The 25,740-nt window shown below is 38.0% G+C and overlaps 1 protein-coding gene across 1 annotated transcript; it reads left to right on the top strand.

Moving 5' to 3' along the window:
* Nucleotides 1-75: 75 nt before the first annotated feature.
* Nucleotides 76-22,627, top strand: ism2a (isthmin 2a). Its single transcript, XM_082142581.1, has 6 exons — nucleotides 76-891; nucleotides 8,188-8,427; nucleotides 10,630-10,915; nucleotides 16,452-16,589; nucleotides 17,838-17,906; nucleotides 19,234-22,627. Exons 1-6 carry the CDS (start codon nucleotides 763-765, stop codon nucleotides 19,749-19,751), a joined length of 1,380 nt encoding a protein of 459 aa, XP_081998707.1. The 5' UTR covers nucleotides 76-762; the 3' UTR covers nucleotides 19,752-22,627.
* Nucleotides 22,628-25,740: the final 3,113 nt, after the last annotated feature.

The following is a 25,740-nucleotide window of genomic DNA, read 5'->3' as shown; positions in this document are numbered from 1 at the left end:
TATATATATAATATGAACTAAACATGATGTCTTAGGCTATGCCAAAACATTTTTCTTCTCTGGGTCTCATGAGGATTTTATACCCCACGCAGCTTCAGTCATTCATTCATTCAGTCAGTCACAGTGGGGTTGTGTGAACCCCTCCTCCAGAGACGTCACACAAGCGGAGGTAGATGAATGTCTCATCCAGCCAGTGAATTACTGACGGTCCTTTACCACAGTACCTGCATGAGGTGTAGACTTCTGTGTGCACCAGTGAGCATCATAGACCTGCATTCACGGGTAGCGAGGATTGATGTTCTTTGCGCCTTGGAGCTTCAGTTGTTCAGTGCGCTCCGCGAGGCGCGTGATTGAGGAGCTATCCACCGCAGAATCACACTTAAAGAAAACTGTTCTTCATACATATACACTGGATAGAGGCGAACTCACGACACATGGAAGATAATCCGAAGAACTACGAGAGGAATGTTGAAGTTTGGGAACTGCTGAAATGCGTTTGGAAACCAAGAACCTCTCAGAGCCAGAGGATCTGAGGGACACGCGGACGGCTTGAAGGCTGTTCTGTTGCTCATTGAGAAACTGCTGAGCATGTTTAATGTCCTTCTGACGTTTTAAATGGATTGGTTTTATATGAGGGATGGAAAGAGACACAAATGCACCTTGGAACTGAAGAGGATTGAGTGCAGTTCATAGTAACATATCAAAAGTGGTGCATAGTCGCAAAACATTGTAAAAACTCTTTATTATTATTTTTACGAAGTCATGCTGATTCGAAGCCAAGCTCTACGGTGGGCAGTTTTTTTGACACTTTGTCTTCTGTTGGCGAAGGGGTTCCCTGCAAAAAGACGCACAGCAAATCACATCAAGAGCAAGAGTGGTACATCTATAGAGGTATGGTTTCAATAACTGACACTTACAATTATAATTTTTTTGTTTGTTTGTTATTAGTCAAATTTTTTTAACATTTCATTTTACAGTAATAGCAGAGTTGATCCATGTATAAAATAATTGCTTTATCTCATATCACAACTTACAAATTAATTTGTCAGAAAATCCTAAATAATAATGATTATATATATATATATATATATATATATGTATATATATATATATATATATATATATATATATATATATATGTATATATATATATGTATGTATGTATATGTATGTATATGTATATATATATAGTCTATTAATTTCAGTTTAGATCCAGGATCAAATTTGTTTGGATGGTTTTTGATCCCATTAGCACTTATTGTACATTTTAAAAGAAGCTATACTGAAATTACAGAAAATCAAATTAACTTGAATGACATTAAAATCTTTTTCAACATATTGATGGTTTTAGATCTAAAACTAGATCTGCAGTCACATGAAATATTACCCATGGTTTCACAGACAAGGCTTAAGTCTAGTCCCATGTTTGAGCTGGTTTAACTGAAAGCAACTTGCACTGACATATCTTTAAATATGTCAGTGTCACTGTTTTGTCACTGTCTCAAGATGCACACCAGTACTGTTTTTAAGCAAGTTTATAAAAGCTACTTAAATGTCCTAATTGAACTAAGGCATAATCCTGGCTTAATCTAAACCCTGTTTGTGGAACCAGGCCTTAATGTTCCAGATTAGGCATCTTGGTCAGAGATGTTCTGAAAATCAAATCACAATAACTGTCTGTGAACTCTTTTGTCACCTGATTAGGTCTTTCAACCAATAAGGAGGACCTAGTTGTATATTCCAGTAACTATACCATCCAATTAAACTATGTGTTTCTATATATTTTAACTGAAAGTATGAACTGTGTTCTCAAGACAAGGGTGTCTGTCATAAATGTCTGGTCATGAAAAAATGTCACATGTTGTCTTTTTAAAAGGATACATTTATGAATTGCAATATTAGTAGGCCAGAAAAGTGATTTGATATTTGCTGTGACAACTAGCCTCTGTCTCTTCCACAATGCTTCAAAACTCAATGCATTTAAAGGAGTTTTCATAGAGCATCAGGTGTCAAACAGGAATTAATATTTGTATTACATCATATCATATCATATCACATCATATCATATCATATATCCAGAAAGAACCAGAATAAAGTTTATTTGAGGTCAAACCACACTGAAAATACAGTTTCCATAGTTAATGTGTGCTTAATGCCTGGAATGGCTGGATGGTTAATTTTCCCCATCTGTTAAATGATAAACCACAGTTCATAGGTTGTTTTGGGTATTTAATTCATTAATTTCTCCTTCAGCAGCAAAGTGAGGTCACACTGAATCCTGGGTTATGCTGTGACTTTTTTTCATGGATCAGCTTTATGGAGTGTTAACGCAGAGAGGAAATGCAAACCCACCCCAGGCTGCCTTTTAATAGTCATTTCCCCTCTGAAAAGAATTTTGAACATAAGTCCACTATCCTAGATGTAAAACTAAGGCCCCTCTTACATGTGCATGTGAATCGATCAATATAGCAGATGCTCGACTCACTACGCACAACCTGAGCGGGGGGTTAAGAACACATCTTGCTCAAGGGTGCGAAGATCTGACAGAAAGCAGAACAGTATGCGGCGATACTCGGGTGATACAAGACTGTCTTTGTGCACTGTCTGAAAACATCACGTCTCCCCCACCTTTTAAGCCAACTGGGAAAGATGTTTTTATTAAAGTAGCCACCGGGGTTCAGGCAGACATGGGAGGGCCATTGTTTCCCCTGCGCAACAGGAAGTCTTTGCTTTACACAAAAATGGACACTTACTAATCAAAACAGCCAGCTGGAATCCAATACGCCACACTCTTATAAAACTGCATAGGGTCGGGTAGGAGTTCAGCGGCCTTGGTGCTATAATTGATAAGCCCAATAATCACAGGGCTGTTCCTCTCCTGGACCCAAGCAGACACCAATTCCACAAATGGCGCCAAATTCTTGAGCCCCGCTCTGAAGTTCATGTTGCCGTTCCTTAGCATTGTGCTGGATGACTCGAGCGCGGAAACCTCTCAAATGTCCAGTGCTCTAATTGAGGTTAAGCTGAAACTGTAAACCATAATCTGTTTGAAAGTATATAGCGAATGCCCTGGTTTAGATGCTGTGAAAGCTATATTCAAAATTTAATGAAGAAACACCAGATAATATTTCACAAAAACCACCAGAACACACACATCAGCTTGAATGTAGAAATAGATTTAATAACGTGCCTGCATGTTGCTGAGTACAACTATTTTTTAGATCTTGGCCCTACAAAACATGTTGTGCAGCACCGAGATCTGATTATAAACATCTGAAGCTCGTAAAAGAGCAGATATGTATCCAATTCACTTCTTTTTATTTTATTTATAACATTAATAGAGTTGATATCAATGTGTACAGTACCGCTGGTACATTTGGTACCAGCTGGTAATTGAGTGCCAACAGGAATTCTCCACATGGAATGTGATTTCTGCAGGATAGATGACATTAATGAACAGTTTTTGACACAAGGCATCTGAGAGAAGCCAGACATGGATCTGTGTGGGATATATCCATCAGGGCATTATATCCTTGAGTTTCACTTGCTGCACACAAAGGGGGTTTGTATGGAATCCTATTTCCACCATTGTAAATAACAATCCAGGTAAATGTGAGAAATAAAGAAACAAGAAATAAAACCACAATCGTATAAAACATAAAGTTGAAATTGTAAGACATGCAGTCTAAACTGCGAGAAAGTTGCGATTACAAGTAATTAACTTACAAATGGGAGACATGAAGTCGCAATTATGAGAAAAAAGTTGCAATAAAAAAGAAAAAGTTCCAATTGTGACCTATAAAGTCGCAATTATGATAAAAAAAAAGATGCAATATGAGATGTAAAGTTGCAATTTTGAGATATAAATTGGCAACTTAAGAAATAAAGAATTAATGAGAAATTAATTAGTGCCACAGTTAACTTTTTATTTTTTCACACTGAGGCAGAAATGAGCTTCCATAGTTTTAACTGCATGACATGTCGGCAAGGAATAAGGACTTCTGACAACTGTGATTAATCCTTGACTCAAAGAAAAACGTGCTTTTACTTGTCTTTTTTTGGAAGAGAATAATCAAATCCATCCATTTTATTGAATTATGAACAAGCCGCTCAGTTTTCCGTCACTAATGCGTCCCATTTGCTCTCTTTCTAGGCGGTCAGAGGTAATGCTTTGTGAGGGTGTTGGGGAAATCAGACTCTAAATGTTTCATGTGCTTTGGGACTCTGTTGCCTCTCCAGCTTCAGTGCCCTGATGCCCTGCCCTTGTTGTAGTGGCACCTCGGCTCCAGCATATTCAGCTCAAAGCAGCCCGAGACCATGTGTGTGTGGTATTTATTTTGGCAGGGGCGTATTCGTTTATTCTTTTAGGTCTCAGCGCCCGTCCAGATGGCACGTCCTATAAAACACAATAACTGTTTGTGAGAGGAGATAACACATGGTACACTGATGCTGTCGAGGCATGCCAAGAGAATCAGATTGTAACATGGCGGTATGCTGGAAGAAAAAAAATAGAGAGAAAGAACAACATAAAGGCATGAGGACAAGGATGGTCTCTGCCAGGATCTGGGCAGGATTCCATCCTTACCATGTCACTCTGCTCGCGAGTGGCCTTGCTGTCTTGCCTCCTCTGTTTCTGTTGGCCCACTTTGTGAAGAGTCAGGAATTCTGCCTTCAGGGACTTCTGTTCAAGTCAGTTGTTGTGAGCTGAGGAAAGTATTCTTTAAAGTTCCTTTTCTCGTATTAACCTGTAGCACTCATGTGAAATCTTAGCCATCCCTTTCGTCTCAGCTGGTGGGTAAGCAGTTTCACCCATGTGAAGAAAGAGACTAATACAAATGGCGACGCTGAGTGAGGAGCTTATCTTGGCGTGACTTTTTCTCAGAGGTTTGATTATAGAATGATTGAAGGGAAAGGTATGAAAGATCTCTGGAAGGCCCACAAAGTGAGGAAACACTTGAGATCCTTCATTGGACTCACTACAGGCAAGCAGAGAAAACTTTGTGGATGGTAACATCCCATTGGTTTTTAACTCAACTGTAAAAAATGGACAGTAGTTCCCAACTGCTCTCCAACTGTGCACTTCCTAGAGGTTCATTTAGCTGACACATTTACTCTGCTAAAATCCTAGTGAGCCGCATTGCTGTCTTTTAAATGCCCTTTACGTCAGACGTGAATATTCTGCGCAAACATTATTTAAATAGAAACAATAGATTCCTGGCTATGGAATATTCATGCAGATGAACATATATACAAATTGTTTTTTTGTCGTTCATTGATGCAAACGTGCCAACCAAAAAGATTTGAGTTTTGGGTCACATGTCAGACGCCCCTGCAGTTACATATATCAGTATATATGATATATCATTATTAATATCAGCCTGTCACATGCAAAACAATTTTAAATGGCACTTTTTCTTTTGGGAATTTTCAGTGTGAATACACTCGCACTTTTTATACTTAAAAATGTAATAGAAAAGAGCATTAGTACGCAAATTGGGATGCACCCCTTGTTTTGGGTTGGTGCATAGATCATCTCTTCTTTTTCTGCTCTTTTTCCTGTTGTGGCGGTTAGCAAACAGCATTACATTACTGCACGCGTCCCCTTCTGGATTGGAGTGTGGATCGCTTGTGACTGAATGTATTCGTAGTCTGACTTTATGCACCGAAATGTGACGTCCGTACCGTGACGGTTCAGGACAAATACATGTACCGCCACACCCCTACTGAATACACTATGCACTATTTCAACCGTTTAGTACATGAATTTTAGAAGGTATTGTCTTCCAGCATTGGAGTCTGAAGTTGCAACAGAGTGCGTGAAATTTCCAACATTCCACACTTCATCTTTTTGCTTAAAAAAGTGCATCATCTGGGTATTTAAAGAGCATGTTGCCTTTTTGAATTTTCAACACTATTAACACTATTTATACTACAAAATGGCATAGAATCATGCAAAAGTTCGTGAACTGGGAGGAAGCTATAGTTCGCACAAGACGATGACAACCTTAAATAGATGCATACAAAGCTTTCTCAACTATATTTTAAAGTATTGTCAAACATTTAATTTTTTTACTGAAGCATTTTGACCACTTTATCAAGCCTTGACGGTCAGTAATCCAATTTATCTAACGTAATCTGTGCAGAACAAATCTCAATAAAATCATAAAATACTGAATTTAGATAGAAACCTTTGTCGCTTGTATGTCAATAATTGTGTAAAAACAATTAAAAGAGCTTCCTTTCCTCCCCACCTCCTGTGATGATGAACTTCAGTAGAGCGCCAGGGTGGAGTTTATCGTCTGGGGCAGAGGACATCTGTTTTGCGTGTGGGAGAGACACAGGCAGTGAAGTGAGACAAGGCAGGCCACGCATGATCAGTAGAGAGAGGCTTTGATCAGACAGACCCCAACTCCCCACCTCTCTCCTCTGATGCTTCAGAAGGGAACATTGGGGCCATCAAACCAAGTCTGTAGATGAGGAAGAGCAGGGATAACACACTAAGGTGATCTTCTGAATCTGTGAGGATTTGAGATGGAGATTTGAAAGAGAAGGCTTGCAGTATGAAGCATAACTCTTGCTTTCTGAGTTATGCTTGTGTATGTTGCTGTTCTTTTTGAAGTCTGTGGTTGCTCATTGACAGGGCCTCCACAAAAAGTCTTTGAAGCGCAGCATGACCCAAAATGTAAAGTCTAAACTGAGTTTCATCTGGTGCTTATTGCATGTTGGAGAATGCATGCAGTTAAAGACAACATGAACATTGACCCCATTTACTTATAACACTTAAATGTCCCTGATCTTATCCTGCACAACTCAGTTGCAGGATGTGTGGGTGGGAAAAAAAATAATATTAGCAATAATTTTGAATCTTACTTTTAATGATCCATGACCAATAGCTCTATATTCTGTTCAATCAATTCTGTTCACTCATCCAAACCATTTTCTTCAACATATAAATGTAATCAATTAAGCAACATAGAAATCACAGATAATTAATTATATATATATACACATACTTAGTTATTATTTGATCATTTTTACATTTATTAATACATTAAGTAGAGGGCAATTTTGAGTCCATGCTTAATTTATGAATAATAATTAGTTGATTTATGATTTCATATTTACTTTATGAATAATAATTAGGACATTACAGGAACTGATGCAGCTTGAAGAAACAGTGATAAATCATTATAGATATTTAGATCATTATATTAATGTAATATTTATACATTATAAATAAAATAAGAGTTTAAGCACTTTATGGCTATTTGAAAATAGCATAGAAAATCATTTGAAAATCACCTGCCTCATTCTTGAGGCTTGAGACTTTAGGTTGATGTGATTAGTAACAAGCAGCAAAGTGCATTGGAGGACTCTCGTGGTTTGAGGACAACTGAGAAGACTTTTTTTGTACCGCCACAGACTTTATGTCTCCATATTAAAGTAAACCAGATGAAAGAGATACATATCCCTTAATGTGTAATCATTTACCTGCATGCACTGTCCCGACTCCTGAGTCTTCGTCCAGGAATTCACAGTCCCTCTCCATCCACTGAGCGCAGCATTACCCGTAATGTCAAACAGCTGTCAAGAGAGTGAGCCATGACTGTCTCAGACTTGTGAGAAAGAATGAGCAAGCGTGCAATTCCTCTTCCTTGTTGATGTTTCTCTGCTGTCTGTTTTGTGATGTTACTAATGGTAACCCAATGGAGCATCGATTGACAGATATGCAGCATGGAAATCAAAGAACTCGAAGAGTGCTCTTGTATACGAAAACCCTAAAAGAGACTGAAGGAGTCTTCCAAAGGTCTGGGAAACAGGCTTTTCCTGGATCATTAAAGCAGAAGAAGGGTCTTAAATTATTTCCATGATTTCTACTATTCTTGTTCCAAAATCCACCTGATATGCTGTCATGTGTTAGACATTTCACTCCAGATGGGTTTATTTGAAACTCAGACATCTTTTTCATATGGGCTATAAGGTCACAGCTGTATAGATTTGATATGGTGTTGAACTAAAACAGATCCTCTAACCATCTTTACGTGCATGACGAAATTTCTAAGAAGCATTTATCTTTGGGCCTTTCTGGGGGCTTTATACGTAAAGAAATGATGTGCTTTCATCTAAATAAAGCTTGTCTGATCACCAGATGTCATTTTAATAGGATACTGTGTGTGCTCTTCCCAGGTCAGAGGTCACGGTGGCTCCAAAGATGTCAGACAGTCGCTACAGGACATTCAGCGGCGGAACCAACTTAGGAGTGCGCCGCCTTCGCCTCGACGTCATAAGAGGAGATGGTCGCAGATTCGCTCAGAGGGAGTCCTTCCCAAACCTGCTCCACAGGAAGATGAACCCTTCATTTTAGACCTGAAGAACTTTCCCGACCTTGCCAACGCAGACCTGGGCTCCCAAAACCCCAACATTCAAGTAAGAACAGGCCCAATCACACCTTATTGTCATTTTGATTGCCTCAGAGTCAAGTTTCTTCCTGTGTATACATGCTTTTAAAGAAAAAATACAGTGTTTACAGACTGTTGGACCACAAGAAAATGAGGTAAATGAACTGAATCAGTCATTTCGTGTCTTGGGGGTCTTGGGTTTATTTTGTTCTATGTCTCTAATTTTGGCATTAGTTCTTTTAAAGACAGTTGTTAATATTATGGCGGTAGTTTGTTATTCCAGATATGTTTAACATCTCACCGTTCCCAAAACCTTGTCATTTCATTCCTTAGAGTGAACTAAATCATTGTATAATGAGTTGGGTAATGGATTGATTTTACTTGGCAACAGTTTGTGGTGTATGTAATTAACCTATGCACTCATTGTTTCACTGTTATTGCTGCTGTGATTGCAGTAGGGACTTCAGGTTTCTGCGCTGTTGCTGGCCATGTCACAGCTGCTCCTAAACCGGAGAGGCCTCTTAAATTACCCCAAGCGAGACCTTTATACCGGTGTAGCTCATTTCAGCTATTCCACTCAAACTTCTGCACAGTGTACCAAAAAGAAAATCCAAAAGGTGAAAGGCCATAGTATTATTTTAACAGCCACTTTTAATGCTCCCTCCAAGAGCAGATCCCAATCTTTAAATGCTTTTACAACACCGGTAAAGAAGGGATTTTTATATTTTTAGGACTGTTATGAAGTTTATGTGTGTAAGTGGACTTGAGAGGAAACGAAGTTAGACTTCAGGGAAAAAATACACAGGAGATCCCTGGTAAGCAAATTGACTTTTATAATAGGGAAAATTCCAGAGTCTTCCAAGTGGGATGGGTCCATCTTCTCTACTTTTTTAGAAAAAGCTATTTTGTTTTTATGTGTCTTTAATATGGCGGCAGCCAATGTAAATGTATGTGAATATTTTGCTTTTAATACGTCAGTATGCAATGGTCTCCAAAGTACTGAACACTTTCTTACGTTTTGAGAAAAAAAAATGCTTTTTAAAACAAATTTCTCAATGACTCCCCATTCGTAGTGGTAACAAATTTGATAAGAACTTGATAAAGAAATGCAGTGGAGATTCCTTTTTTCTTTTTTTACTTCATCGGAATGGTACTGAATTTGGTAAAGGTTTTGGCACTTGCTATGAAAAAAAATAGTCACACTTGCGTTTCTTGCGGTCAAAAATTACCGCATTGGAAATGAATGGGAGACGAATTTCATCTAGTGAAAACTTTTGGTACTGCGGCCAAACAAAATCTTACTGAAACCTATTTTTTTTTAGATATCAACCTCAATTTTGGAACACAACTTGTTTAGGTTTAGGGCTTTAATTTTCTTGCAGTTTTAGAGTAAAACATGTTTTGGAAATTATTTGGTTTAATATTTTTTCTTTGTTGCCATTGAACTTAAATTTCCAGTTTAATGGACCTCCACTGATCTAAACCTTGGATCTTTTTGTCCTTAAAAGCGATGTGTTGTGTTTTTTGGAAGTATGAGAGTAGAATACAGTCATGATTAGTTCAAGGAGGAGGTGGAGGCCGACTGTTGTAAACAGGGCAGTTACAGTAGCGTAATCACCCGCTCTAAACTGCTCCATGCCTTTATAAACAGCTGCTGCAGCCATCAGATTGTTACGCTGTAGGGGAAATAAACAACCAGTCCTTTGTCTCGGCCTGCTGGAACACTTGCTATCGTTTTCCTGGTCTGCCTGGCTCGGGCACTACGAGCCCAAGCATGCAGAGAACAAATCTGTCACCTCAAAACATCCTTCAAAATAAACAAACAGGAAAAAAGGGAAAGCTTTGAAATATTTTGAACATACTTAACAGTACTCAAGGGGGCGATAGAGTTACCTTCAGATGTCTGTGCCATTAAACTAAATAACCTGTCATTCAGGTAAACAATTATTAATTAAAGGATACTGGAAAAAAAATGAAAGAGCATCATTTATTTGAAATAGAATATATATTGAATATATAAAGTATTTGGGATGTGATGGAGTAGACTTTACAGAGTGCTCGACTTTTGCATTGTCAATTCAAGATCCTGACCAAAAAATTATGGAAATAACATTACATATACATTGGTTCCAAAAATGAGCTTCACCCCCTTAAGATGGGTTTTGTAGAGCAATGACTTTCTCATATCCATTTTTTGCAGATCAACATATAACTTTTATCTCTCCAATAGGTTACCATTGAGGTTGTGGACAACCCACAGATGGAGATTGAGATGGATCTGGCCAAGGAGAGCAGGAATGACTGGTCTTTAAGCTCAGAAGAGTGGCTGGGCCATAAAAAGCTCTTCTGGCCACTGTTCTGGGAATACCATGACTCCAGTCAAGAAGGTCCCGGGCAAGGCAGTCTGGAGGAAAACGAGGGGGACCTCAGCTACGAGGGAGAAGATTCCCTTTTGAGTGGTGTGGGTACAGACTGGAACAGACGATGGAAGGGCTGGGACTCCATGGACAATTACGGTAAGCACAGGAGGTTGTTGCCAGAGAGAGTTTGGACGCACATCCCCGTTGCTGTGCAAAAATGATGAAAAATCGTAATAATTGACCCGAATAAATGTCTTTTCATGTTTTTCCAACTGTGTAATCAGAAACCATGAGTTTTTTTCTTTTTTTTTTTCTTCAGCCTTGTTATCGGAAGTATCAGCGCTTATGCTGGGGCTTCTTGGAACGTATGCCAAGCTGATTTCCTCAGTAATGCGGGCCCCAGCCTCCTCTTTAAGTCTTGACATTATGATTTATGCTTTGAGGGTTGTACTAAAGAACTGCTACATAAACATGTCATTCCTGTCGCCACTTCTAGAGACTTTCTCTCGATGCCTATCAGCGGTAAACAGTGAAAGGCGACCCAGTGCTTTGTGTCCTAATACATTATCACAATATTAGTTGTGGTACACATGTTATCTGGCCACTCAACTGCTTCTTTGTCGGTTAGGCAGATCATTACCTCAAAATGTTTACATACGGGGCAAACCGTAGTGCTGAAATACCATTTTAATTTTTATCCTTAAAAAGCTGAACACAACCTATCATCAAGTGCTCTGAACCTTTTCGCGGTGAAGAAAAGATTACACAGTGAAAGTATTGAATAAGGGATTGCAGGAGGAAAGTCAACGCTACGTCTGGTTCACGTTAGTGACAGTGGGCTTGAGCATCAGCTTTGTGTGTCGTCTTTGAAGTTGACACCAGTGCTTGGAAAATGTAGCTGTTTGAAACCTGGGTCCCGACGCATATGGCCTCTTCACTGGCTAAACAACCAATATTTGTGTTCAATTAGACAGCAGATTGTAAGAAGGGCCAGAATGCTTGAGCTGACAAAGAAAGCGTCTGCTGTGTTTTCATCCCACGACTGGCGGGTCGCTGCGATTCACACGGTCTAGCCCTTTGAGTTCTCCCAAGAATTTGTGGCAGTTCTCAGGCCTTGGAATGAAAGTTTCCTTTTTTTCACACCAAAGTTATATTCATTGCCTGAGTATATTGTTAAAGCATTCAGTCACTGTGCTTTTATGTGTGAGACGTTTTAAAAATTGGCAAACAATATCAACTGCTGGGAAGTATAATATTGAACTCAAAGCTTTTTTTGCACATTTTTAGTGCCTTTAGGTGGCAGCATTAATGGTTGAAAAAAATATTTCCGAATAGGTAGTGCTTAGCTACAAACTCACGAGATATACTAACATTCACAAGTTTGGGGTCAGTGAGATTTTATTGTAAAGACATTTAAAATATTACAAAAGATTTCTATTTCAAGTAAATGCTGTTCTTTTGAACCATCTTTTCATTGAGAATCCTGAAAAAGTTCCATGGTTTCCACTAATATATTATTACTTTACATTAAGTAGCACAACGGTTTTCAAAATTGATAATAATAAGATTTGAGCAGCAAATCAGCATATTGGAATCATTTATCTAGGATCACGTGACACTGAAGACTGGAGTAATGATGCTGAAAATGATGCTTTACCATAACAGGAATAAATTACATTCTGAAATACATTAAAAATAGAAGGTCACACTTTAGATTGGGGTCCAATTCTCACTATTAACTAACCATAAACTACGACTTTTGCCTCAATAAGCTCCTAATTACTGCTTATTAATGGTTAGTAAAGTTAAGCAACAAGGTGTTTTATTAGCGTCTCTTTAATCTTTGGCACCAAAACCTATGTTGCTTTTAAGTGTATATTAAATATATTATCAGGGAAAACAGAAAGTTTTAACAGAAAATCTTTAATCACATCGGCCTGGTTCAACAGACAGGGCTTAGATTAAGCCAGGATTAGGCCTTAGTTCAATTAGGACATTTAAGTATATTTTATAAACATGCTTAAGTATCTTTTATAAAAAAAAACACATCACTGATGTGCATCTTGAGACAAAACAACGGCACTGGCATATTTTAAGATATGTCACTGCAAGTTGCTTTCAGTTATAACAGCTCAAACATGCATTTTAGTCTGGGACTATAGCTTAAACCTTGTCTGTGAAAACGGTGGATAAGATATTATTTGGATTATTAAACTACAACTTGCTGCCGTGTCCGACTCCTCCACAATCTACATATATCCTTTTACCATCTTTATTTCACTAGGGCATTTTTCAACCCCCATTTGTCATTGACTTTCAGGGTGATCCTCCACTAAGGTTGTGTTGCACCATGTTCTGTCAGCATCATTAGAGGGAAAGTGCATTGGTGGTGTGTGGTCAAATCCAACACCCAGCCAGAAAAGAAGCAATTGCGGCATGTTTGCTGCGGTCATGTCAGCAGTAGAGCCTCTGAGGATGTGGGTACGAAACCGAAACGGCATCTCTCTGTTGCCCCAGTGGATCTAAAATAGACCTAATGAGTGTACTTGGAGTGGGAGTGTGTTGTGTACAAACAAGCTTGAATGGGAAACCGAGAAGGGCAAATGAGCCTCATTATTAATGATGTGGTCTACGCTAGAGGCGTACAGTAATGAAGCGCTTTTCTGCAATCATGGTGAGCCACAGAATTACAGGCAGGCCATGTTCGGCAACAGCTCGGTCGAATGTTATAGCTGTAGGTCGTTTTTTTCCTCTCCACTGCCCTTATGAAAATGATTTACCACAGTTTTACTATAGTAACTTATTACAGTGCCTTTGGTATTTTATTTGAAACAAAGTTCTCTGATAGCAAATGTGTGTCTATTCAATGTGTGCGGTCTCAAACTCTTGTGTTGCTAGAATTGGCCAGCTGTCATTGGAAATGAATGATGTCTGGTCACTTTGTCATTGCAAACCAGTGTCATTGTGTGAAACAACACAATAACAAAACATATATGATAGGCTGCTAGGTTTCAGACCAATCGGATTTTACACCGGATGTGGCTACGGATGTCAACTCTGCTTAAATAGAAATTAAAATGTCCTGATACTCTTATTGCAGTCACAGCTTATTAGAACAGAAACTCAAATTTACATAGAAAAGTTTGCTTTTAACAATTGTTGTTTTATTATGCCTGGCTGGGACACAGTGTTAGGCAAATGAGGCAATCTACTTTTTTTAGTTGTTGTCATATATGGTCATTTCTAAATATACACTTTTAAAAGTTTGGACTGGTAAGATTTTTAAAAATGTATTTGAAAGAAGTCTCGTGTGCTCACCAAGGCTGCATTTATTTGAGCAAAGATACAGTAAAAACACTAATTGTCATGAGTGGCTGTAGTAAATAGTACACGAAGACGAATGGCTCAAAAGGAAACAGTCTTTAAAATCATAATCCATAGGAGAACACAGGTGAAGCACAAGGGAAAACACAAGCACGTTACATAGAAGAGACAGGACAATGAATGCAACAAAACAGAGAGTATATACTTGAACTAATGAGATAGATGAACACCAGGTGAACTTAATGACTAATCAAACACAATGGGGAACTAGGTCAAACTAGCAGACATCGAAGACAAAGTAAATACACAAAGAAATATGGAAAAACAGAACATAACTCTGACACTAATATAGTGATATATTATTATAATTTAAATTAATGGTTTTCTATTTTAATATATGTTAAAATGTAATTTATTCCTGTGATGGATTACTCCAGTCTTCAGTGTCACTTGACATGGTCCTTCAGAAATCATTCTAATATGATGATTTGGTACTCAAAAATATTTATTTGTGCTGCTTAATATTTTTGTTGAAACTGTTAGAAGAAAAAATCGTGTAAATTGCTCTCACCCTATTGAAAAGTTTATATTTCTTATATTATTCATAAATCGAATAAAATGTAATAAAGTTTATACTTAAACCTAGCCTGGGAAAACCCAGACAACTTCCGGCAAATTTAGATTTGCTCTGCAAGTAGTCTGGCAAAGAGCTCCTTCAAGCCCATTTCTAATCCATCGAAATAGCGGCACCAATCAGAAACGTTGGGGCGGGCTTTACACAATGACGATCGCTCTGATTGGTTTTAGGTCTATCCAATTGCGCCCAGAGGCATTTGAGCGACGTCCGTTGGTGAAGCGCACCAACTTTTAAATGCATTATTATATTCAAATTGCAAACACATGAGGACAGTCTCCATGAAAGACCCACTGGCAGATGAACGTGCTTCTACATTTCTCTCCGAAACGGTAGGAAATTAAATTAGATTTAATAGAGGATTTTAACTGTGACAAGATGATTGACAGGGCAGTTTAAGTGACAGGATGCATGCGACAGATCCGTCCGATAAAGATGACGAAGTAGTATGTCCCAAAGCTTGCCTACTTTTTTGCTACACATTCAAAAGTAAATACCTTTTCTTCACAAAAAGAGTACATACTTTTATGGGGTAGAGTAACTTAGGCGAATTGGGACGCAGCATTATGGCTTTACACGATGACGATCGCTCTGATTGGTTTTAGGTCTATCCAATTGCGCCCAGAGGCATTTGAGCGACGTCTGTTGGTGACGCCCCTTTGGAAATGAGTTATTAATGAAGCTTTGCCAGACCATAACTCAGTTACTACTGAATGGTCTGGTTTTAACCAGGTTAACTTAAACCGAGATTTTTCTTACTCAGTTTTTTCTAAAACAGCAAATGATCTGCATTTGAATTAAATTTAGGATGTTTGGATTTCTTTATGGGAAAACACCCAATTAATACCAGTTAAATTAAATTATTCATGAACTATGTTTTTTTGTTTGTTTTTTTTAACAGTGAAGCTTTTTATTATTATTATTATTTATTATAATTCTCTGAGAGTTTTTCGAACGATTTGCAGTAAAGTCCATCTGTCATCAGTGTTTTGTTTTTTTGCCGTGACAGTACCAGTGGACATCTTCATCATCAGAATGTGGGCCTTCAATTAGCAACAACACCTGGTAACCAGCAACAACGCAGCCAAAATGCATTAGCGAGGAAACAGTGCACTTATTTCTCTTTCAATCTTCTCTCTCTCTCCATCACTACCGCCATGAGTGCTCTGAAACTTTAATCTCTTTAGCATGGTGGTGGAAAGAGAGCATTGTTGGAAAGCGTCTAAGCTCTTAGGCCTTGCCTTCCTGCTGAAGAGTTTGTATTGGCTCAGTTCTCACAGCTGTAAGCGGCTGACTTTGCCTCTGACATATTTATTACCAAAAAAAAAAAAAAAAAAAAAAAGCATGCCTGGCCTGCCAGGAGGGCCACATTTTGTTCATTAGAGAGATTATATTTTACAGAGAAATACGCAACATTAATTTAGTTGCGCATCATTAGCTTCCTTATGCAAACAACAAAGTGATACACTTACCATCTTGGCTGTTTTTGGATTTTTTTTTTCTTCGTCAATGTGTGTATGTCGGACATTTCAAACGCTTAAAGGTGTAACCTCAGTACAAGGACTGAGTTAAATTATTATTTCACTTCCATAAGTAAAAAAAAAAAAAATCCTTTACTGTTACTCCAACTCATTTGTGGTCTGACCTGCATTGCATAACATTCCCACATGCAGCGTGAGGAATTCCTTAGCCTCAATTTATTGAAAAGGTCATCAATTATTTTTCCATCTACAGAATATGAGGAGGAAGAATGGAGCGACTGGTCACCATGCAGTGTCACCTGTGGACACGGGAATCAGAAGAGGATTCGTTCATGTGGCTACGCCTGCACTGCCACAGAGTCACGGACATGTGACTTAGAGCGTTGTCCTGGTGAGACTGTCAATACTGTCACTTATACTTAGGCCTTTTCAACCCCACAATGCATTTAGCAGTTAGCACACTGTTCATCGATACTCTTCCCTAAAACGTCTTGATCTTAATTCCATCCGGCTCCTAATTATGCTGATAGTGATTGAAATCTCCACTAATGCCTCTCATTCATCTCTGTCAGGCATGCAGAAGTCGAACAAACACCAGGGGCACCAGACTCGTGTTAGAAAAGGAGCAGTCTGGCCTTCTGTGTGTGTACTGTATACACTATGAAACTGCTCTTTGAGAGCAGCAGGCATTTACTTGGCTTCAGAATGACAGCTCAATGAGGGCTTTCATTTTAAAAGCCCCTGATACAGGGCGGTCCACAAACCTGCCGTGCACAAATGCGCATACACAAAATGAGTTCGCTTACACACACTAAGTTAGGCTCTACAGTGCTGAATAAACACCATAGAACTTTATTTTAACATTTTGAGCTGCTGAAAAACAACAGCTAGATAATAAGAGAAAGTTAGCTTTCCTGAAAAAAAGTCTTCAAAAATACATTGATTGATGAAAAAAAACATCTACTATGCTATAATGAAATATTTGTAATGTATGGGTTGCTTGTGAATTTTTTTGTTGGAATACACCGGCAGTCAAAGGATAAAGATGCTTTTTTGCAGCCAATCAGTGTAGTTTCGGCATCTTCTAGCAGGGGATAACCTTAGCACCATAGACTGTATAAAACAATGGACGTAGTGTCCGTGACGTCACCCATAGGTTTCTGAAGAGCATTTTTGAAGCCCAAAGTGGGCGGAGCCGGCCGTCACCATCTTGGCAGCGTGTCACTGTGCGTCACTCCTGGATAACCGAAAATGGGCAAAGAGGCGGGATTAGCTGAGGTGACGTGACGGCTAACAGACAGCAGACAAACGGCTAGTAGTAACAGCAGCGACAATCTACCTGTCACTCAAGTGGCCACGCCCTTAATTATGCAGAACTTTAAGTCTTAAGGTAATTTAAAATGGATGAGTTATTAAAAAAAAATCACCCCCGGTGTTGTGTTAATTTGATTCAAATTCCAACTTTTGAAACTTAAAAATTTGACTTAACCAGTTCTTCAATTCTGAATTTTCAAGTTACCGCCAGTTTTAAGTGTGAATCAGTTGTTGTTTTTCAACACGATTGTTGAGCTCATATTGTGTGTTTTGTTTCAAATTTCATGTTGATTTTAAATATCTTCTATCTCTCTTACATCTATAGATGACATAGCTCCTGTGACAGAACTGACTCCTCACGAAGTGGCAAACAGCACAGAGCTTTTTGACACAGGTTGGTAATTTTTGTTTGTGTACAATATGGTGTGGGCATTCAACAATTCAGAATACTGGTAGTAGCGTAGTACTTTTTGTGCCATGGTACAGAATGATTACCATATTTATTCAATGGGGTATTTACATGGTACATGCCCACATTTCCATTACAGTATTCATTTTTTATATATAAAATTACTTTATATATTACTTATTTTTAAGATATAGTCAACATTATACTGCACTTGAATCTCTTAATGGAACTTTCAGCAAACTGCCTTTCAAGCTTCTAGTCTGCTATTTTATTAGTTTAATCAACGAGATTTGTCTTAGCTTTAATTTAACATAATGTCCAGTTCAAAACCCATTTAATCAGCATCATTGTAGAAACTGCTCCTTTGAGACTTCATCGGGAGGAACTCTGTGGGAGCCCTGTTAGACTGTAAAAGATCTGATGTTCACATTTTTCACAAATGCTCCACAGAGAGTGTTACTGAGACCACAAAGTAAAGAGTCCTCTTCCAAAACCCCCACTATTTGCTTTGGAGTCTTTTGTTGGTCTCTCATTTTTGGCATTGAACATTGATCGTAATAGCTCTTTTCATTTAAGCGTAATAATAATGAAAGTCGTTTAAAAACATAACAGAATAAAGTGTTTTTCTAATCTCTTCACAATGGAACATAAATGTTAATAACAACTTTGTTTCAGCATGACCACTGCCTGCAGCACATATTTTATGTACAGTATCTTACATTTTGGCAGCAAAGAGAGACAACCCCCATTACGTGTTAGGCCTTGAATCTCAATATGGCCATAATTTGTTTGGCATAGTATATAAGAGTTGGGTATATAAGACTTAATATCTTAAATAAATGTTTTTAGTTTTAAGGAAGTTGAGATATTTTTACTAATTTATTTAATATATTAGTATTAAATAAATTGTTTACTAATATATACAAATATATGTAATTTAATTAAATATATTAAAACAATTATTACATTATATATATATATGTGTGTGTGTGTGTGTGTGTGTGTGTGTGTGTGTGTGTGTGTGTGTGTGTGTGTGTGTGTGTGTGTGTGTGTGTGTGTGTGTGTGTGTGTGTGTGTGTGTGTGTGTGTGTGTGTGTGTGTGTCTTAACATATTTAAAGCAACAGATTTACTTCTACTGTTTACTTCTACTGTTTTTTTTAGTGAACTCTACAAAATGTATGTGAGATTTATCTTGAAAAAAAAAAAGATCTGGAAATGTATTATGTTTTAAGGATTTTTGAATATTTATACTATTGGGGAAAAGAAAATGATGTCTGCCACCCTTATTAAATTGATCTAATTACCCCATAGATGTTGACAGCTGTGAGAAGTGGCTTAATTGCAAGAACGACTTCCTCCAGAAATACCTACACCAGGTCCTGACTGGATTGCCTAACTGCCCTTGCATCTACCCATCCGAGGTGGTCTACAGTGCTGTCAACATTTTTGATAGGAAGTTGCAAAAGACCTATCGCTGGCGAGATGCCAGCGGCCCCAAAGAGAGACTGGACATCTACAAGCCCTCTGCGAGGTTCTGCGTTCGCTCGATGCTCTCTTTCGACAGCACCACGTTGGCTGCACAGCACTGCTGCTACGACGATCACATGAAGCTCATCACTCGAGGCAAAGGGGCCGGAGCACCCAACCTCATCAGCACAGAGTTCTCCCCGGAACTTCATTACAAAGTGGACGTGCTCCCGTGGATCCTGTGTAAAGGAGACTGGAGCCGCTTTCATTCGGTTCGGCCTCCCAATAACGGTCTACAGTGTGTCGAGAACCCGCAGGAAGACGTCTACATGAATGAACTGGAAGAGGCCAGGGAGTACTGATCCAAGGAATACTGGATTTCAAATCGAATCAACCAGCGTTCACTTGATTCCATGGTACAGTATTGGCGCTCCACCAGTCTTGAAGGCAATAAAAGCCTCCTACCTCTCATTGGTCAAAACTATTTAGCTGATACTAAATGGAACTGTAGAGAGAGATTCGTCTGGAGACTAAAGCTTAGATACTGTCACAAACTGTTGTGTACAGCTCCACTGCAACAACACTGGTTGAACATGTTGGTCCAAAGCCCAGATTGGAAGACCATGATGCAATTTTTTTTCTTCTTTGATGTTACGTACGTGCTCCAAACAAAGTTCAGCGACAGTTCTTCAATGGCATTCTCTGGAACAAGTTCACTGTATTTTCATTGGGTGCATGTTTGTTTTCCTTCAGTGTCCTTAAAGACTCTGATCCACCATGTTAGGAATTCCAGTAAAGCTGCTAGAATTTCGAGATATTAAAAAATGCAACAGAATGCCGATTTTGTTGTCTTTAGGCCTGAAGCTCACTCCTGGCCTCGCTTCAACCCGTGCGAGATCAGTCCAAACAAATCAAACACAAGCCACACCGTTCACAAACCAATTCAACTCTTTAGAGCTTGTATATTGTTACTCCAAATATGCACAGACCTTGTGTCATTGGACAGATATTTATGCAGGATCATTTGACCTATCTTTTAGCACATAACTGTCGCGGAACGAAACTGGGGATTCTGAGAAACGTTAGGAAACCATTTTTTTGAACTTGCCTTTGAGAAGACGTCCCTCAGCAATGGGAGGCTTGTTTTTAAAATCTGAAGTATAATTGGATCCCATTCTGTTTTCTTTTTTGCCTTTCAACACAACCCAGCTTTGTACTGAATGCAATATGAGACAGCCGCCTGACACCAGTGTAGGGGGCTGTCAGAGCTCAGTTGATGGATTGAAGTCTTCCTCTAAAGGTGAGGTGAAGGTGACACTTGCTGTAAACGAACATCTCTTTAAATACAATGGCTCTTTCAGTGTCTCTGTTCATCCTTGAGTCCCAATTAAAGCCTGGAGGCTTACAAGGGATGTAGTTTGAAGGACCTAAGCCGCCCTTTTCAGCACAAGTGTTATCATGATCTCTTTGTGAGATGTTGACATGGAATGCTGGTCATTTGATTCCTAAATTCCCACTGACAGATGACTGTTCCATGTAGCAATGAACACACCCACCTTGTGATTTTAAGCACAGTATAGTTCTATCAAATCTGCTTTATACTTTTTTACTAGAAAAATGTATAAGAATACAGTATTTGCATGGATTACTGTTGCAAACGCTCAGAGTGATGTTGAACCTGTTACTAAAAGGTGCATAGTTCAAATCCCAGGATAGTGACTGCAAGGTAAAGACTTCTACAGGTTTTCAATGCTGTTGTCATTCTAAGCATGGGACTTTGATACAAAACCTTTATGTAATTGCTGTTTTCGTTGTGAATTGGATCAAGCAATATTTTTGTGATTTAAAACTCCAATTATCAGTGCACTCATCCAGAAGCTTGCACGTGGTTCATACTTGGTTCATCTCAAGATCTACATTCCAGGAAAAGTTTAGTTATAACTCTAAACTTCTAAACTGAAAAAGATTATCTTCTGAAAAAGATAATCATGGTATTTGCATTCGCTTGAAAAATACAGATAGGTTGCAGCTAACACTAAACTCTGCAGAAAAAGATATCCAAGTGTAGGACTAAGCCAAGCACATTAGCATCGCTTATGATCCCTGTCAGACCTGAGCAAAACCATAAAGATATTTTCATTGAGATAACAGTAAATGGCAGCCATGAAAACATCATTCAGTCCAGCTGTAAGAACATTGGAAGCATTCAAATATCCTGCTCTTTGTGATGGTATATTTACTTTAAATATTACAGACATGGATTTTATGGTATTTGTTATTTGGTATAATTACATTTTAGCAAAAGTCAAAAAACGTATAGCTATGTATATAATTCACTGTAGTTTCCAGCTGAAATGAACACTAGAGGCTGTAAAACACCAACAACCCTCATTCCTTTTAACTCAAATTATGATTACGGAGGCAGATTATTGATTAATAATGACTTAGCATTGCACAGCTGTGTTGTGATTCGTTAAACATACAGCATAATAAAACATTGCCATATTCACATTCATGAAAGTGTAATGAAATGTGCAAGAAGCAACGCCATATCATTTTGCAGAAATGTCGATACAGGTATGTATTTCCAATGAGCCTGGGTTGGATCTGACAAGTAATTCAAGTAAATCGCAACGTATACCTGCCCGAGTATTGACTTTGGCTTTGTGTCACAATATTTTCAGTAAATAAACTGATGAATGAGGGTATTTTGATTGGAAAGGGAAACTTTGTACCTTTTTCTAATTTGCAATACTGTCTATTGAAGTTTACGTACAATATACTATTTTCTAGGTACATTTGATAGTAAGAGTTCACCTTTCAGAGCTTCAAAAAGAAAGGCACTTTATTTAAATATCGATAATGGAATATATGTACTATATGTGTATATAATCGTATATTGAATTAAACTTGTATAATTTACTGATTTGAAAAAATATATGATATTGTAAAGGTTTTTAAGAATATTGTATTTAATGTAAAATTTTGGCATGTCATTTTTAACTTCAGATTTATCATTGTACAGTATTTATTGCTTTTGATTTTGTAACACATTGCTATGAAGTGGATAATCAAATAATTCTATGCACAATATAAATCTGAGTTATTTTGGATTTCTGGTCTGTGAAAAGGAAAGTGCCATACCACACACCGTTCTACTTCAATAATGTTTCTAAAGTCATCTTTCGTTGTATTAAACACTCTTTGACCAGATATAATAAATGTAACTTTGATAATATCATGTGTGTTTTAATTACAGTGTCCTGTAAATAATTCTGTTGAGTTTAGCTGAAGATGTAATTTGTTGAAATTGAGAAACCTTAATATCATTTCAACATCATTACTTCAGTCTTCAGTGTCACAAATATGCTGATTTGCTGCTCAAGAAACATTATTCTTATAAGTTGAAAACAGTTGTGTACAAGTTTTTTTTTTTTCAGAGTTCTTTGATGAATAGAAAGTTTAAAAAGTTAAATAAAGTCTTTCGTAACATTATAAATGTATTTACTGTCTCTTTTGATCAATTTAATGCATCCTTGCTGGATAAAAGTATTAATTTCTTTCCACAAAAAAAAGAAAAATTCTTACTGACCCCAAACTTTTGAACGGTGTATAATTTTATAAAAGCTTTATATTTCAGATAAATGCTGTTCTTTTGAATTTTCTTTTCATCAAAGAAAAAATTGTACACAACTATTTTCAATATTGATTATAATAATAATAATAAATGTTTCCTGAGCATCAAATCAGCATATTAGAATGATTTATGAAGGATCATGTGACACTGAAGACTGGAGTAATGATTCTGAAAATTCAGCTTTGCATCACAGGAATATATTACATCTTATAATATATTCAAATAGAAAACTGTTATTTTAAATTGTAATAATACTGTAATAATACAATATTACTGTTTTTATTAATCAAATAAATGCAGCCTTGGTGAGCATAGAGACTTCTTTTAAAAACATTAAAAGTCTTACTGATCCCAAACTTTTGAACAGCAGTGTATAATTTTTTTTTATCCTGTTTTAAAGTTTTAATACAGAACATAATGTTAATGGGAACTCCAGAACTAGCATCTCATTTGTGGTCCACCCACACCCTTCTTACAGCCACAAGTTGTCTTATTTTTATTAATAACCTCAAAAATGATGTGTAAAATGGCTGCACATCTCATAAAGTTTTTAAATAGCTCAAAAACATGAAGTGTGGACAGCTGTCACAGCAAACGGACACCAGCAGTCGTTTTTAATTTGAGCATGATGGAGTTAACAGTAGATTTGTGTTCTCATTTTCCGCTGGAGATTAGGTTGCCTTGAACACATGTGCTGCCTCCTTTTCTCAATTACCAATTAAGAGGAGGAACATTTTGTTTTTGGACGAAAAGAAGCATTATCTTTAAGTCTAGCTAATGTAAAATGAATTGGACAACTGGCTTGGTATCATGTCTTTATTAGAACTGTGCTTAATGTTACGTATTGGGTAACAAAGCTGAGAAAATATTGAAGCCCTGAAGGGTTTTTGCAGTGCTTATCATTGAATAGCAATCTTGCTATGTAACTGCCATCTGCTGCTCTAATAATCCAATTGCCTTCATATTAAGTATCGCTTGAATGCCTCAGCCAGGACACAACCTGAACCAAGTCCAAGTCAGGTGCTGCAACGGAGGTCGGTAACCTTTTACCCTCCCCTTCTGTTCTTTGGGAGTCCCACTTAGTGGATTTCCTTAGCGGTTTTGTCTGATCTGCCTCTGATGCATTTTACAAAACTGGCTAATGTGAGTCATTCATTCACAGATTCAGTTGCAGTGTTTGCGCCGCATTTTATAGTAAGACAAGAAACTCTGTCAGAGTTGAACCTATACAATATTCCGTCCACATCAGCAGAAGAATGCGCGTGTGAGAACCGAACGTCATGCGGTTTTGGTAATGTTTGTAATCTGAGATTAGTTTCTGAATGATATCCTATCCACAACACCTTAGCATTGTGGTGGCGATCACCATTGACATTGTATTCTTGAGTTACCAGGGGTAACTTTGGTTCAGATATGCTTTAAAACATTTGCAAAAAGCAATAAACCATTAGATAGAGTTGGTGGAAACAGTGAATGTTTTATTGTAGATATAATATTTTCAATTAAGTCGTTTGAAGCCCTTTGAAGTGAACATGGCACCCTCTGGATCTCCCACAGCTCTCGTGGTAATGTTTCTTTTCTATCAGTGAAAATAACAAGCAGAAATTACACTCACTGTAGAGTTAAAACAGAATATTTATTAGAGGTCAGCACTTCAGTGAGCTCAAAGCTTGGCGGCTTGGAGCTGGGTGCAGGGAGTCAGGCAAAGATAACTGTACCTGTATTTGGGGCTGTTTGCACAGAAAACACCCCCCTCCCGGAGAACCCCAGGAGGCCAGAGGGACGCCTGCTCTTTGTCCCTCACAACGAGAGGAAACAAAAATAAATAGAGGAGTGAATGGTCACAGGACATTGCTTAAACATAAAGACCCGGCTCTAAAGACAGACAACCAAATTGGGTTATTCCGTGTACGACTGTGGCCTTTGCTCTTGCTCGTATATTATGAATAATTAGGAAGTCTATTTCCGAGCATATGTCTTCTCAATGTACTGCAAACCATTAATGCATTAGGAGGCCTGATTACTGTTGAACACATAATGGGGAAATGGTTTAGGGGCTCATGAAACAGGTCCGTTGAAGTGTGCTTAAGCTGGGGGTTTTTCCACAGATTTTTTTAATACTTTAAAATAATTTGATTTATTTTTTGACTTATCTTTCATTTGATTTATTTAGTCACTGAACCTCAACCGACCAAATCTAGGGCTTACAGACCTTTTTTGTTGTTGCATATTTTATTTATGATGAATGTAGCAAAATTAAGGTGACGTTTTTGGGTTTATGGTGACGTTCCTGTCCCTGAGTATCATGGGCCGTGGTAAGTATCACTGTGAGCATTGGTGAATGAGAGCAACATTTGAGAGGGGCTTGTTTTACAACCACTCTTGGGGCTATAAATAAGGGAGAGAGAGATCCAAAACAGACCTGAGAAAAGTGAGTCCATATGGGTGCTGGTGGAATGGTCCGTGATGAGCCAAGATCAAAGCCTTCTGCTCTGAATGAGTACAGCTCCCAGCACAAACTCCACTGCACCAGTCTCCTCTTACTAACAACGGATCCTCCCAAATAGAGAAGTCTGTGTTATGCTATTACTTGATTCTGTATCACTTCATTATATTAACTTCATATTTCTATCTTCTAAGATTTATGTTGTGGACAGAATTATTGGCACCCCTGGTAAATATGATCAAAGATGGCTGTAAAAACAAATCTGAAT

The sequence above is a fragment of the Leuciscus leuciscus genome, assembly GCF_965113295.1.
Source record: "Leuciscus leuciscus genome assembly, chromosome: 17".
In the NCBI taxonomy this organism is placed as follows: Eukaryota; Metazoa; Chordata; class Actinopteri; order Cypriniformes; family Leuciscidae; genus Leuciscus; species Leuciscus leuciscus.
Note: the sequence above shows the minus strand (reverse complement) of the source record. Positions and strands in the feature narration are given on the sequence as shown.